This window comes from Rhynchophorus ferrugineus, unplaced genomic scaffold, assembly GCF_030347505.1.
Source record: "Rhynchophorus ferrugineus isolate W39M unplaced genomic scaffold, kcgeb_rfMv2 rfM9, whole genome shotgun sequence".
In the NCBI taxonomy this organism is placed as follows: Eukaryota; Metazoa; Arthropoda; class Insecta; order Coleoptera; family Curculionidae; genus Rhynchophorus; species Rhynchophorus ferrugineus.
The window spans coordinates 24,603,826-24,621,199 of NW_027472588.1; the positions used below are offsets into that span (position 1 = coordinate 24,603,826).

A 17,374-nucleotide genomic window follows, 5' to 3' on the forward strand; every position below is an offset into this window, starting at 1 on the left:
GTTATTTTATTACAAGCAAGGAAAAGTAAAAATATTGCTTGAACCATGTAAGAGTCCCTAATCATGTTCAGCGAGATACTCTAGCATAAGTTAAGAGGTAAATATTGTATTAACAGATATTTTACCTAATAAATTGGCTACTCTATGTACGTTGGTTGGATCTGGGATTTCTGTAGCATCAAGATTATCGACAATTGTAGCTTTATATTTGATATTTCCTATATGTAACAACGCCGCCAACAACTTCATGATTTCCCAAATTTCTTGATCGGAAAACAGCAACACCTTCATTGCGCTTCTTATATCGGCAAATTCCGCTATATCATCTCTACCTTCGCAGGTTATACTTCCACCCTAAAAGATTAGATATAAAAACTTGTTGCTTAACTAATTTGCTAAACTTACACCAGTCAAGTATCTGTATTGACTGGCATCTCCCAATTCCAGTTTCCTTTTTTCCTCTTTACCTAAGCCAGCTAACAAACAATAGAAGATGTGGTAGTTCCTTTCCTCGGGATTTTGTGACACTATCCGGCTTTTTTCTAATAGGTATTGTTCGATCTTGGCTCCCTCTATAACGCCGTTTGCATTGAAGTGAATATCTATGTATTTACCGAACCTGGAACTATTGTCATTTCTTACGGTTTTTGCATTTCCTAAAAAATGATGTTATTTTTATCTGTAAGTAACAGTAGATCAAAAAATGGTAATATAAGTTTATACTTCAGAAAAATAATTGCTAATAATCAGTAAATTACCAAAAGCTTCTAATATCGGGTTAGCTTCTAAAATTTGTTGTTCGATCCATGAGTGCTTGCCACTGATCGCGGCTAAGTATTGCAATATTAATTTTGTACTTTCGGTTTTTCCAGCTCCAGACTCTCCAGAGATGACAATACATTGATCCTGTCCATACCTTAATTAAATTATTAAAGTATTAAGAAATCGATTTTTTAAATAAGCACAGAAATATATTATTATTATTATAAAAATAAAAATGTAATGGTGATAATAGTGATTGATAATACCTTCTCATGTTCCCATAGGAATTATCACCGATTGCAAATATATGAGGTGGCAGTTCTCCAATTTTTCTTTCTTTGTACAATTTGATTTGTTCAGCTGTATAAATGGGCAGGATTTGATAAGGATTAACAGCAACAAGAATAGAACCAGTGTACGTCTGAAATTAAAAAAAACATAAACATATTTAAATTATTTCAATATATATATATATATATAAATATATATATATATATATATATATATATATATATATATATATATATATATATATATATATATATGTACCTTTTATGTTGTGTACAATAAAAGCATTAATAATATATATATATATATATATATATATATATATATATATATATATATATATATATTTGTTTTAGTGTAAATATTTATTCTTTAGTACAATTATTGTTAGCATAATTATAAGTTAAGCATTTTTATTTTAATTTCCAAAAAAAAAACATTAGAATTTAGTACCATATTTAAAATAAATACATATCAAAATCTCTTTTCTGTTATATAATCTGTTCAAAATATTAGTGAAATCACGTCATTACGATGTCAAATGTATCGCAATATGTAAATTCGTTTTAAAATCAGATTATATTTTCGTTCTCATTTTATTCTAGTTAAAAAGAGATACAATGCTGTCTGATACGTTTGAACATGTAACTGAATCAGCTTACAAAATTAGCCTGATTGTTAAACGTCTGTAAAATTTTTAAAAATATTTGTGATAATAATTACAGGTTGTAACCCGACAAACGTTGTGGTGGCTCTTTGTTTATTTTGATAAATTTCAGGTCGCTACTTGTTATTACTCTGATTGAAAATACCGAAGCCATTAGAGAGTCAGAGTCAGAAACAGATTGCGTCCCTAATTAGTCTAAATAAAGTAATTAGTTTACAAAAAAAATTAAAGTTAGTCTCAATAAACTTCGAACAAAAACGAGATTACATGTACTATAATGTTAACAGTAATTAGATTTCACATTACTTTATTTAGATCAGAATTTTGTTATTTGTCAAAGTTAAAATTAATTAAAACTAAAAGTTGATGCGGCAACATTGCGACGTTTTGACGTCATAAATTTATATGACGTGAGTTCACTGCCTTATTGAATGGAGTATAATAGAGTTATTGAGTAACTTGTGCTTTGCACCTTCTCTAAAATATTTACAGGATACGTTTTTATACTCTAAATACAAAATCGGTTTTTGATATAAAGTATGAGTATTATTGAGCTATTTTATATATGTAATGGATCATCATGGAATGCCCAACATTACTACTTTTTCGACAATCATTATTTGTGTTTCTTGATTTAAAGAAATCTACTGCTGAATCCCATCAAACCCTCTGAAATTTGTGGTGACGCTGCCCCGTTAAACTCTCGATAGTTTTTCAGACTATCTAGCAGTTGATGAATTAAATGTTACCACACCGTTACATGGTTAGGAAAAGATCAAATAGAAGAAAAAATACACGAAAGACACACGAATTTACTGAAAACTATATTTCTTCATCACGGTTCAACATCACGGTTTCATTGCTTGTCAGGAAAAAAGAGTTTTTGAAGTTATGGGTTACCCCACGAGCTGAAGCGGAATATTCATGACTATAAAGTCTTGCTGTGTATATTGCGGGATCAGCTAGGTTTAGTGCATGCGAGCTGCTAAAACCGAATGCAATTGTTATTTGAAAATTTTTCAATAAATGGCGATTTAAGGTGAAAAAAAAAGGATAAAAATATCGCAAATACTTAATAATTAGGATATCAATGGGAGATAAAAAAAAATAGAATAGGGTTTTAAAATGCGGCGCATTCGCTAAAATATTTACAGCAGTATTAAAAGCATTTTTTATTTTTATAAATAAATATAACGCTAGAATTAGTGAAATACATCTGTCAAGGTATTAAAGGCGGTTCTTTTCAGATCAGCTACTGTCTATACGCTTCACACAAGTATTATTTTGCTACATAATTGAATTGTTAAACAGTATGATTTTCATTTAATAATAACCGTATCTACCACGACCTTCAATTAGAATTAATTATGCCTAAAACGCATTATATACCATATATGATTAACCTTATATATGTTACATTTTAATATTAATTTAAAGATTGTTGAGAATTATTTTCGAAAAATTTTTCGGGACATTTTCATATAGGCTTCGTTTCTATTTAGTGTCATCTGGTTTTTGACCTCATAATTAATATCAGTTTTATTTTCCGCTAAGTCTCAGCAGTCAGTTTTCACTGCTATTTAAATATATGATATCTTCAATCCCTTCAATGTACATTCTGAATTTTTCCTGTTTTGATATACGTTAATGGATGCTTTATGGATAGATTAGTAGTATCTACTAGTTCAAATTAGGTAATGCAATGCAACAAATTATAATAGAAGATAATGATTTATTTTTTACTGTAAGTTTTATACTCGGTATTGAATTGTCCATTTCTATATACGAGGGGCAAGTAAAAAATAAGGTTCCCAAATATTTTCCAGATGTAAGGCCATAAATAAGTGTACCATCTGAAAGCTTGTACTTTATAGGGCGGTGGTCTGTCGAAAGACATGCGGACGCGCGTTGTCGTAGTGCAGCCTAACGCCCTTGGTCAGTCTTCCTCTCCAGCGATTTTGGATGACTCTTTTGAGTTTCGTCAACGTTTCGCAGTACCTGTCCGAATTTATTGTGGTTCCTTTAGGCATAAACTCGGTAAGTAAGATGCCTTCTCGGTCCTAAAACATAAACTTCTTTCGCCTAGGCGATTCGGGATGGCGCCATTGTTTCGACTGTTCTTTTGTTTCCGGAGTGACGTAGTGACGCCACGTTTCATCTCCCGTAATAATGGAGTCCAAGAATTCTTCGTTATTCTCGTAGAAAACTCTCGGCACACTTGACGCGATTGTCTTTGTGGGTTTCTGAAAGCATGTGTGGGATCCACTGCGCACACACCTTACGATAACCAAGTTTTTCGGTCAAAATGTTGTCGATGGTTTTTTTCATAAACCTCAGGAAACTGGTCAGCCAGCTCTCGGAGCGCCGAAGCTCTCCAGCTCTCCACCAGTTTGATGTTTGTGTGGTCTGATTATAGATGAACTGCAAATGCACAGATTAATTTTTATTTTCCAGGTTTGGACACAATTATATATATTGTCACGGGCTAATTGTAATTTTTTTGTTGCTTCTTCGCTATTGTCTTCGACACCAAAAATCGTAATATCATCAGCAAATATAACCATCGTGATATTTTCCATTTGTGGTATATCACATGTGTGAAGTAGCTAAATAATTGACCCACTACACTTCCTTGTAAAACACCTGCTTTAGGGTCTCTTATTTATAATACTAATAATAAAAAGATCCCGTTAGTGTTAGTAGTGCCTCTGAATAGACACTATATCTACTGCTTGTTTACCATGGATAATTTTTAAAAGAAAATTATCATATCATTAGGCTATATTTATAATTCTTAAAATTTGACCCACTTGTAGCAGTCAGCTGAGCTCGTTGCCACCTGCGTATGAAATTTATCGAGCGAGAATTCTCATAATTCAATCTCGTCGAATCAACTGTTATTTAAACTATTATATTTCCGACCATTTAAAACTAGTTGGTTTTAATTCTAATACCAGGGTTGTTATATTTCTGATCCGGGAAGCACTAAGTGTTATCAGCCGTTATTTGACGTTTTCATTAAAAACTCGGCAATGTTAAGCATCACCTTTTTCAACACATTTTATAATTTGGGGGTGATTTGTATTGTTTACAGTAACTTGTAAAATTCATCTCGGACAAAAGATGAAATTAACTCGTGAACATTTGCTTGCGATTTCTAGACGTGGATTATTAAGACGACAGCATATCGATCGATGAATGTATTTATTTATATGGCGATAATGGAGAGACTTCTTCATGCGACTTTACAATCATGTCTCACCACAGGGTTTAGCTACTCCGCCAGCAATTCCAGAAACTACATTTTCTGAAGATAAGCGGACAATTGACGAATTGCCAACGGAAATAAAATCATTAAGGTTGGGTAAGACCGCTGGCGACAGAGATGATCAAGGCCGATGGAGATACATTATTTTAACAGCTTATGTTCTGTTCATATAAATTTAGCGATTGAAGAGGGTATTTATTATGAGCACAAATAAAACAACCTAAGAAGAGCAGGTGGGATTTAGACTAACTCGCTGTTGATTAGATAAGATTTTCGCACCTTTCCAGGAAGGATTACTGCTCTGCTTTTTTATTATTTTTGACTGTATACACTGGGTTTTATTTTGGGCATCCTTGGAAACTGATTATTCTTTTATTCAGGCACATTCATTTGCTACGCGGGGGTACGAAAAGAAGATGTAATTATGCGAAAAGTTTACAAATAGACATGGCATTTAATATGATGCTACAGGCTCCTTGGCCGATTGCTTTATTCGCTGATACAAATGTTGAGACGTCTTCATGATAAAGTTTGCAGGGCAGAGATATATGGCTTGAGAAAAGAGAAAAGATCAAAGTATTGACAATCCCAACGGGATTCAGTTAGAGCAAGTTCAGGAGTGCATTTATTTGGGATCAGTAATATAAGAGAAGAAAGTTGAAGTAATAAGCCAAGCTGCAGGATATTTTGCATCTCTAAGATGATGCATGTGGAAGAGAGGAAATGTTACAATCAACGTGAAAATCTACCTCTTTAGAACGATTATTTTAGCAATTCAAGACTTGCTCCGAAGCTTGGACACTGTTACACTCTAACATCTGCAAGCTTGAGGTTTTCAAATGTGATGCTTAAAACAGATTATACATGTTTTTCTCTCAGATCGTATTAGAAAATATGTTATTCGTTTAAGATCAGTGCATATTGAGGAGTAAATCAAAAGACGCATGTTACAATGGTTTGGGTATCTGTCGAAAAAAAGGAGAATTCCCCACATACTTGTGTGGCGAAAACGAACTTTTTAGTGGAAGATGTAGTAAATAGCTCCTAAAAAAAATATGGATAAAAATCAGAGAGGCGGTCTGAAAAATAGGTGATTAAGATTGTCCGAAGCTATAATAGTTGCTTCCAAGATTTAATGAAGATTGTATGAAGTTCTGTGGCACTAACATCAGAATATTGATCGAGAAGTAGACACTCTCTCAGAGCACCAGCTATGGATTGATGACAATGATCATGTTGAAGACTGGTAAAATGATTTCAATAGTAATCGAAGCTCGACCCAGGATGGATTCCTTGAAGATCATCCACAATCGGTTGTTACCAGAAAATATCGATACTGTATCTACTACTATCATCTTATATACAAACAGAGAGATTGTGACATACATGGCCATTTAGTTGTAAAAAATATTTTCCCGTCGTGTGCCGTATAACCTACAGATAAATTGAGAGTTAACTTTATACGAAATTTTATCGAATGTTAAATGCAAACACCAAAACAAGTTCGATATCCTATACCACACATACAAGTCTTTAGTTAAAATTTACAAAACAAACGTATTTACAACAATTGATCTAGAGAAAGCATATCATCAAATACCAATGAAATCAGAGGATATAGAAAAGACAGCCATCACAACACTGCTAGGGTTATATGAATATGCCATTGGGACTACGAAACGCTGCTCAAACATTACAACGATTATTGGATAAATTGTTCCAAGACCTTACGTATATGTCTATATTGGTGATATTCTCATCGCTTCAAGCAACCGTCAAGAACATTTTCAACATGCGGAGAAGGTTTTAAAGAGACTACAAGGGCTAACAATAAAGTCAAACAAATGTAAATTTGGAGCAGAAGAAGTTACATACTTAGGAACAAAAATCAACAGCTATGGAATTTCATCACTACCTGAAAAAGTAAAAGCCATAGAAAATATCTCAAAACCTCGAAAAGTTCAAGAGCTGCAAAGGTTTTTAAGAATGGTCAACTTCTATCGAAGATGGATACCTACATAATGGTACATGGATACAAAAGCCTTAGCAAATAATAAGCTCAAATTCAAAAAATTAAATGGGACGATCAAATGCAGGGGCGTTTGACATAATAAAAAGACAGTTGGCTGTATAGACTTTGATTTGACTTTGACCCTGATACTAAACTTTTAGGACTAGTTCCGTCGATGCATCCGACAAAGCTATGGGGGGAGTTTTGCAACAAATTCAATCAAATAAGGAATTTCAACCCATAGCGTTCTTTTCAAGAAAATTGTCTCAGACTGGAAGAAATTACAGCACATATGATAAAAGCACAAAAGGAAGACGAGGAATTGGAAAACATCCTCAACGGAGCAATAATATATCCTGTCTTGTTTAATAAGTTGATAATTTTTCATAAGAGAAACATATCAAAGCGCCATATTGTCAAAATAACAGTTAAAATATAGTAAAATATTGTACGTACGTATATTATATTGTCATTATATCTGATGAGAAGGTTCCTCAAAATGCCAGCTTCGTGGAGGTCCCCCAATCCTATCATGTCTTCGACGCCATGCGCTGAGGTGGCATGCATGGCCTTGATGCGACGGTCGGGAGACAACCAGTGCTCCCGACCATCGTCATCTCGTACGTAGACCCGACGGCCTTCAGCTTGCAGCACTTGAGCTCCGATGGCCACGTCGAACTCTCCATTGCTCACGGGTTCAATCCAGATATAATCACCCTGAAACAAAATAACACATATATTATAATGGAGTAGATGACATTTTTATTCCCGTTCATTAAACAAAAAAAAATCGATTTGATTGTTCAGATTCGCAGATCAGGAGGATGGTTTTAATTTATTTAATTCCTATAATCAGCCGGCTTCGTTGGCGTAATGGTCAAGACGACAGGTCAGGCCTCCTACTGTTGCGATAGTAGCGGGTTCGAATCCTGCTGGGATATGGATGTACTTTATGTTTGTGACTGTAATTGTAAATGTCTTTATAGGCAATAGTCGAAAATCCGACAAGTAATATCCATCCCAGTCACGCCAGTAACCAGGCTGGGTAAGACTTCTGGGATGGTCTCTAAGTTGGTCACTGGCCAGTCGGTAGGCGTAAGGCCGAGTACTGTGGTTCGGAGTCCATGTTAAGCAGTAAGTCCAGTCCAGATAAATCTTTGTTGGTAAAAAGGAGACATTAAAATACATATAAAAGAATCCGGTAATAAAAAAATTCACAAATGAAGACTGAAATGGAATCACAAAATATAGAGAATATAGAAATGGATCTTGGGCGCATATACAACAGTGCTTTTCTAGAAACTAACGAGACATACAGTAGTTTATATTTTATGAAAATAATCAAGAAATTGCTAGATATTTTCGACTGTTTTGGTATGTACTTCCCATATAAAGAATTTGATTTACATACAAACGATTTCGGTTTAATTTTTTTAGACAAAGCTTCTATAGAAAACATTTTTTCGAGTTGGGATGAATTTTTCAACATGGCTGACAAAACAAACTTAAAAACATTTTTTTATTGTGTTAGTTGTTTTTTATAGTTAAAATGATCTGTGTAAATCTGAACAATTTTATATAGTCGATAAAAGGAGCCAATTTCAGAGTTGTGACAAGCTTACTGATAATCATGCTATTAGCTACAAAATAAACGAAATCAAGATGAAGTGCTGCGGTCACGTGTTTAGTAAGTGTAATTAATATTTTAATAATTCCTTTCATTTATTTCAGAGCGTCCAGGTGTGCTGGCAAACTATGACACTGTCCACACTGCTAAATTAATACTGTTTTGCGATAAATGGTTTCACAGTATCAATTTGATTAACAAGCAATGTCTTCGCTGTTCTATTTAGTTCAAAAATTATGCACAACACTTGACATGCGCCGTAGTAATATTTTATATAAGTATATACCTGTGTTTCTTAATACAATCAACTGTATTGAGCATTCTTAACGAGATATAATTAGAAAAATAATGGGTTAATGATAATTGTTTGTTTTGGTGGGTGAGAAAGTCAACCAAATCATTAATTGAAACATCTAAATATAATTCAGCATGCCGTACAATTATATATTTACAATAAATATATCTCAAAGAAAATATCTTCAACATTATATATATTGTATTGCACTGTGTTGTGTACTGTAAAAAGCAATTTACACTTATTTAGTGGAAAAACTTTAATATTTTTGATTTTGATAAACATTGTTAAATTATATGTGTCGCATGTATTTTCCAAATATTTACTTAAAATGTTCGATATAATTAAATAAAATGTTTTTAACTTTTAGTTTTTTTTATTCTAATTTTTACTATTATTATTATTATTATTACATATCCATTATTACATTTTAAATTTCTCCCTATTCATATTGACACACTCGCGCCCTTTAGTAGGAAAATAACGCTAAACTTTTTCACAGTTAATGCATGGGAGATTACCTTCTCTCTATGTTTACTCCATGTATACTCTCAATGTTTTGTGAATAGAATCGACAGTCTATTAAAAAGCTACTGAAAGCATTCATAATAAGTACCAAAAAACCACATGATCAAAATATCTCGGGAGGTAGACATTTAACAATAATGTAATAATTTATATTATTAAAGTTAAACCAATATGACTATACCACGTCTGCTAATTTAGCAGTTTGTTTTTATCCAACTTAGCAGTAGTAATCATTAACAAAATAATGTAGTTCTATTTAATTATTTATAATATTCTATGGAAGATGGAACAATTCTTGGTATTTGGCAGTATTTTAATTAAATTTGCAGCGCATGTATTTTATATGCAAAATCTAAAGTAATAGATATAATGGTTTTACATAAAAAATGTTTAATATATTAGAAAACTAATTTAATTTAAGGAACAATGTTTCAAAAATATTCAATTTTTTTATAGATTATTAGCTATCTAAATCTCTATTCACTGTCACTGCTAGTCATTTTTAAGGTTTAAATTCGATTCATATTTCACAAGCATAAAGAAGCTAGACTAGAGCTGTAGAAGAATTAAGTGGCAGTCAACAAGATCTATAAATGGTCCTAGAAGTTAGAAAATGCACCATAACAACTTTTCATCATAATATCTTATCATCTATCCATGTCAATTTGGCGTTGTGGCAAAAAGACCTAATTATATCACTGAAGACTAAAGTTAGACCTAACTGGAAATATCGTGTTAGACAAAAAACTGAGCAGATCACCATCAATATTAAATAACTGTACTGGTTAGTTGGAAGATACTCCCAACTCGGCCTAAGGTCAAAGAGATTAATTTATCAGTCGATGATAAAGATATGGAGTTGCACTTAGCCTTCAAATTAATTGATAATTCAATGCAAAAATAAGCTTTTCTGCACTGCACGATGACCTCGCAATCGAATTGAGTGATAAAGTTATCCAAGATTTCGCTGCAATACGGATTCTAGATCACACCAACGTAGAAGCAACTACTTAAAAACGCGCAAGATAACAGAAGATTGAAGCGAACTAAACACAAGCATTTGTATAAAGTGTGTGTAATAACTATTTTTAACAGTAGCTAAAGTTAGGTTAATTTAATTTTTATTTGCGAAACACATAATGGTGTTTTTAGCATACTTTATCTTTTCTATTTAACCTTTTAAATTATTATTATCGATTGTGTGAGACCAATTTGGAGGCTACCTCAGAAGCCTGGATACAGTAGCAATTGAAAACGTTGTTCCTTAAAGGCACCCACGTTTAACGGGGTTCGAATTCCCGACTTTCATAACAGTAAAATTCTTGTCGTCTTAATTAAATAAGTTTTATGCCAGGAAAATATTATGTTGTTATTTTATAGCATTATTATTTAACTGTAATCATAAATTATATGTACATAATGATCAGCAAAACTGATAAGCTAGGTAAAAGGTTAAAGTTATTATGAGGTCTAGGTTAAATATTTAAGTTCGAAAAATTTAACTGAAAGCTTACTTCTTTTTACTTTCAGGGCAAAGACGTACCCAGGATTATTGTTTTTACATATATTATTTTTTCATTATTTTTACATAACATCTACCTTAATTACAACCTCAACAATATATATTGTATCCTATTTTAGTTGGCTTTACTTATAGACTACAGGGAAACAAACAAAATGTAGCATAGGATTGACTAGTTGAGCATATGTGCACTTAAGACAAGTTATGAAAACTTGAATGAAAACTCAAAATAAAATCAATTTGTTCACTAAATAGTTTCATATTCGTATATGAAAGTAATATTGATATATACATATATATTAACAAGATCTCATATATATATATATATATATATATATATATATATATATATATATATATATATAGTACAATTAATCAGATATTTGTATATAATGTTACTGCTGAACTGATGTAACGAAACATCGGAAGTAGTTCAGTGTAAAAACCATTCAGTTTGCTTTTTAAGCACTAACCCTATCATATGAGAAGTCATATAAACATGGTAGGCAACTGTTTATATGGTGTAATAGTTGGGATGATAAGTTAACATGCGGAGATCGCGGGTTCGATTCCCAATAGAGCAGTAACTTTCTTTTTCTAGTTTGGTTGGAACATTTGTCAAATCACCTAGACTAGACAGCGGGCCTGAAATATTCCTTATTTTCAATCATTATTTCCCTTTTCCTATTTTTCCTCATACTGGATGTACTTTTACTTAAGCTATCCATTGTAATACTTAATAAAATAAGTGCGCAATTTATAGAGTAAATATCCAGCACTAAAAAGAAAAAAAAATTATAAAAAAATTGAACTGACTTCAAAAAATGAATAAGGGACTGACTATAATGTAAAAAATAATCAAACTTAGAGTTTTAATAGAAAAAAAAAAACGTTTTAAAATACAATATGTACGTAATAATCGTTGTAATAACTAAATAAAAATCAGTTTGAAGTCGGTGCCGAACACAAAACTAAAGAGGAATAAAACAAATCTAATTTAATATAACTGTTTGGGCACGGTACTACATAGTAAAACAATTTTTTTTGGCAAAATTAGTTTCTTTTATTCAATTCATTTCATAATTCCCTTTAAGGGTGATAAACTGACTATAGCGACCGTCCAACTTTTAGATACTATTTGATGGATGGGTTTTTGTTATCGTTTTCACTGACTTGTGACACGGTGCATTGTCTTCGAGAAGCAGCACTTTCTTTTTCTTTAAATGCGGCCGTTTTTCGGCGATTTCTTCCTTAAAACGGTCCAATAACGCTATGTAATAGTTGTTGATGGTCCTTCCTTTTTCAAGGTAGTTAATGAAAATTATTCCATGCGCATCACAAAATACAGACGTCATAACCTAATCAGCCGACTGTTGCGTTTTCCCACGCTTTGGAGCAGGTTCATCGTGTGCGGTCCATTCGGATGATTGTCGATTGGACTTCGGAGTAAAATAATGGAGCTATGTTTCAGCCATGTCACATATCGACGCAAAAACTCGGGTTTATTACGCTTGATCATCTTCAAACACTGCTCCGAATCACCAACTCTTTGTTGTTTTTGGTCGAGCTAGCGCGGCACCCACTTTTCACAGAACTTTCTATTATCCAAATATTCGTGAATGATATGATTCGCGCGTTTTTTTCACCGTCTGCGATGCTCATTTCACCACGTCTAAACTTAGCATACAAATCCTTGATAGCTGATTTTCCTGGGACAGTGTCCGGAAACTCGGCATCAAGCCAAGTTTTTGCTTCAACTGTATTTTTTCCCCTCAAAAAGCAATATTTTATCAACACACGAAATTCCTTTTTATCCATTTTTTCACAATTCACAAACAAACGTTCCTTCACTCAAAATGCTATAATTCGCAAACTAATGATCCGACAGATGTCAAATTTATTATATTAATTATCTTGTTAGTTTTCATGTAGTTTTTTCTTCAAATTCAATATATTTATATATTTTAGTTAAATTAAATTTAATTGCGAAATTTGTATTAGTCTTAAGAAAGACTAAAGATTAAAATATCGTTAACTTTTTGGTTTAACTGCTGGCAAATAAATGGTGACATAGGGACATGGCTGTCGTTCCTTTGACACGGTATCATCATTTTGCTAGAAATATGAGGCAAATTTGTAGAAAATGATGAAAAATAATTTATGGTACCAATTTTTCTCAATGTAAAAAAATTATCGATCTTGTATAAACTAATAGTTCGCACATCATTGAAGAGTTTTTGATCACTGGAATAATTATAAACATATTATTTTTATTGTATATGTTACCTTTCAGAAAATAAATCAATGTGACGTAAAGCAGTTTTCACGCTCTACATTATATTTGCTATTGTGTAACCTTGAGAATAATATAAACTTTGATATACGAACGTGTCATTATAAATGGGAACAATTTTTAATTAGTACAACTGAAGGTAGTACAACAGCCCACTTATTTTATTGTAACAAGAAAAAACCGCCAACTCTTATCGGCTTATAGATAATGCTGACGCGATTGTCCATTTACTCGTTTTGCAACACACGAATTTACCGAATAAATCAGAATTATCTCTATCTAGCGGTATCTGAATCGAAGGAAAGTGGGTTTACTCTTAAAAAATATAAATAAATTAACTTCATAGCGTGTGTGGATCATTATAATTTAAAGAGATTTTGAGAACAGAAATTTAGTTATTGTTGCTGTAAATATTTTTTAATAATAAATTTAGATTACCTCTCATAGTTTTAATTTAAAAAACAATGTAGAAATAATATGTTCAAGATTAATATATGCGTTAATATATAAATCAATCAAATATAAATTAATAAATATAAACTAACAAATATAAATAAAATATAATACAAATATAAATTAAATATTAGTGGAATTAGAATGACTGAATGATTGAGGAAATTTATCTAAATTTTGAACTATTGGCTTTACGATTGGAGCCGTGACTCTTGACTAAAATTACCCGACATTTCGCTATAGTTGGATTCCATCTTCAGGGTAAGCAGGTTATTCTATTTAAATACTTGCTACTGCTGAGTGATTAACAATATTTTTTCATATTTTTGGGTTGAATAAATAAAAAAGTAGTGGCTAAAACCATTCAAAAGTTCATGTGAAATGAATGAAATGTCAGTGTGCCTTCAGCATTCAGCTAAATCTGACCGGTGTCCACACCTTGTTGATGTAGTTTTATTCGTGTCAGTCAGTTTGCAGTCAGTCCTCTCAGTTTCTCCTATGTACACTTTATCACATTCACAGGGGCCTTATATCTATTAGCTTTAGCGAATTCCTTCTAGTTTTGGGATTAAGGAACATCTGAAATATCCTCCTGTGGTCAGATCCTATTCTATACCATCACGGTCATTGCATAATTGCAATGATTGCAAAAAGCTAATACTAATCTGATGTACTGTACACCAAATGGTTTGACGTATACACTACGTTATGGAGTAACTGATATACTTTATACGTGTAATTTTATTAATTTTCAAACATTTCCAATAATACTTATAAATAGTATACAACCGAACTCACGAATAGATAGTCAAATAAAAGAAACCAAGCAGATAATTAGTGTAAGGATTCATCGCGGGAGGATATTTAGGATGTAAAATCATTTGATTAAATTTTGGTAATTATATGTTATCTTAATTTTACAAGATATTTATTAAAATAAAATTACTATATATTAAACTGTTTTGGTTTTACATTATAAAGTCATCAAAGGAATAATAAAATTTCAACTTTCTTATTTGTGTTGTAGTTTCTATCACCTATGCAGAAGTAAGTTTTTTACATTGCCAAATACATTTACGCCTGTGTATTAAATTTTTTAGTAGGTTTGCAATGATTAACATAATTTTGATATAACCTAGCAATTGTGAAATCCAATAGTATTATTGGTGATCGTACTTAGGACACTGTTATTGGATAGTCAGACAGTATGTGGTTGCTCATATCAATTTTATTGCCTAGTGTAATACGACAGCATTTCGAATTTAATTTGCTAATATTCAACCACATTTCATGATTGTTATGTTTGGAATACTCCACATTATTATCAATCTCATAAAAGCTTCATTATTCTTTTTACAGCGATTAAATTATGATTACGAAGAACTGAAATAAACAAAAATAGTGTTAGTAATTTATTTTATTATACATTTTTATAAATATGTTATATTTTTGTATAAATTTCAATTGTATAGTGTGGATTAGTTATTAAACATAAGCAACGAAAGATGGAAATATTAATACTTCGATAATGAACCCAGCAAAAGCTTTGTTTGATGCAAAGAATCCTCAAAAGAATAGAGTCAATCGATCAATGAGTTCAATGAATTCTTGTTACATTTGAGTTATTTGCTTTGTTAATACCTGTTCCATATATATTTTGATTATTTTGTTTCTTTTTCTTATTGTTGGTAGTACAAAACTGATTTGAAAATTAAATGTATTTGTTATTAAAACTGGCTTCTTAGATCAACCATTAATTTATTATTAATAATTTACACATAATAGTATATCCAATGACAATCTATAGTTCCGTTATCATACTTTACAGTCCTTCATTCACGCACTATCACACAAGTTCCTAGGGTTTAGTCCTCTTTAGTCTGTGAACAGAGTGTCGTCGTATGTATTAGCTGAAGCTCCTCTGCGTTTTCATGGAGGTATAGCGTGGCTTTGTGTTTCCCAGCGAAACTTTTAATTTTTTTCTTGGCTGTAGAAATTTTCAGGTCACTATGTAATTCTTCATTGCAGGCATACCAAGGTCGTTCACTGCGTTACGCAATCATTTTGAAATACTTCAAATTTCTTTACATTGCTATTCAGGGTACAACTCCACAGCTCTATACTATATAGCCATATTGATTTGAACACTTGATTGTAGATTAGTGTCTTATTGTCAATTGGCATTTTGGATAATCTTTCAAGTAGCCAATATAGCTATTTATATTTTAATTTGAATTCGCCTAAATTTTTTTTTCACATGAAAATGACATGATTCTCTTATCAGAAAAGTGATGTACAATATATTCATGAAAGGACCACGTTCATCTTCAGCTTCTGAGTGGCGCTTGACTTGATAAAAGGTCAATTGAAAAGTCCCCGGCCTGACACATAGATGGCGCTACTATAATTAAATCAATATGTTTTCTAGTTAGTTAGCCCTCAAAAGACGCGTGTATACATTTGACAGCTGTCGGATCATTAGTTTGTGAATTATTGCTTATTAATTTCGTGTGTTGATAAAATATTGCTTTTTGAAGGGAAAAAATACAGTCGAAGCAAAAACTTGACTTGATGCCCTGTTTCCTGACACTGCCCCAGGAACCATCAAGGATTGGTATGCTAAGTTTAGATGTGGTGAAATTAGCACCAAAGACGGTGAACGCAGTGAACGCCCGAAAGAGAATGCCCATACCGATGAAAACATTAAAAAATCCACAAAATAATTTTGAATGACCATAAATTGAACTTAAAAGAAATGGCAGATTCTCTAAAGATATCAACTGAACGTGTACATCATATCTTTCACGAATATTTGAGAAAGCTCTGTGCAAAGTGATTTCCGTGCGAGCTCACTTTTGCCCAAAAACAACGACGAGTTGATGATTCGGAGCAGTGTATGAAGATGTTCAAGCGTAATAAACACGAGTTTTTGTGTCGATATGTGACAATGAATGAAACATGCCCATTATTTAACTCCGAAGTTCAATCGACAGTCATCAGAGTGGACTGCACACTATGAACCCGCTCCAAAGCGTGGGAAAATGCAATATTCGGCTGGCAAGGTTATGGCGTCTGTATTATGGCATGCGCATGGAATAATTTTCATTGACTACCTTCAAAAAGAAATGACCATCAACAGCGACATCACATAGCGTTATTGGACCGTTTGAAGAACGAAATCGCTGAAAACGGCCACATTTGAAAAAAAATAAAGTGCTGTTTCACTAATTCAATGCATCGTGTCACAAGTGAAAACGATAGCAAAAATCCATTAATTGGGCTTCGAATTACTTCCTCATCCATCGTATTCTTCAGATCTGGCTCCCAGCGACTATTTGCTGTTCTCAGATCTCAAATGAATGCTCGCTGGGAAGAAATTTTCGCCGAATGAAGAGGTGACCGTCGAAACTGAGGCCTATTTTGAAGTAAGGGACAAATGGTATCGAACAACAAAAATGGTATGGAAAAGTTGGAGGGTCCCTATAATCAGTGTATCACCCTCGAAGTACGCCGGGGACTTTTCAATTGACCTGTTATATTGTTATTATTTTTATATTTATTTACACTAGAATCACACTTGTAATTTAGCATCTCCCTATGTTATGTTATTACTGTAAGCCAATTTTTTTTAATTCTCTGTTACTCTCATTATGCTCATTC

General features: G+C 32.5%; 1 protein-coding gene across 2 annotated transcripts in view; it reads right to left on the reverse strand.

Moving 5' to 3' along the window:
• The window catches only part of ck (unconventional myosin-VIIa ck), a 98,111-nt gene that overhangs the window by 23,723 nt on the left and 57,014 nt on the right, over positions 1-17,374 (reverse strand). For both annotated transcript variants that reach the window (XM_076414165.1, XM_076414164.1), the window contains 5 exons: positions 7,453-7,713; positions 1,029-1,183; positions 759-916; positions 406-656; positions 126-354 (listed from right to left, as the gene is read on the reverse strand). In XM_076414165.1, the coding sequence (XP_076270280.1) occupies positions 126-354; positions 406-656; positions 759-916; positions 1,029-1,183; positions 7,453-7,713 (1,054 nt within the window). The remainder of the gene's footprint in view (positions 1-125; positions 355-405; positions 657-758; positions 917-1,028; positions 1,184-7,452; positions 7,714-17,374) is intronic.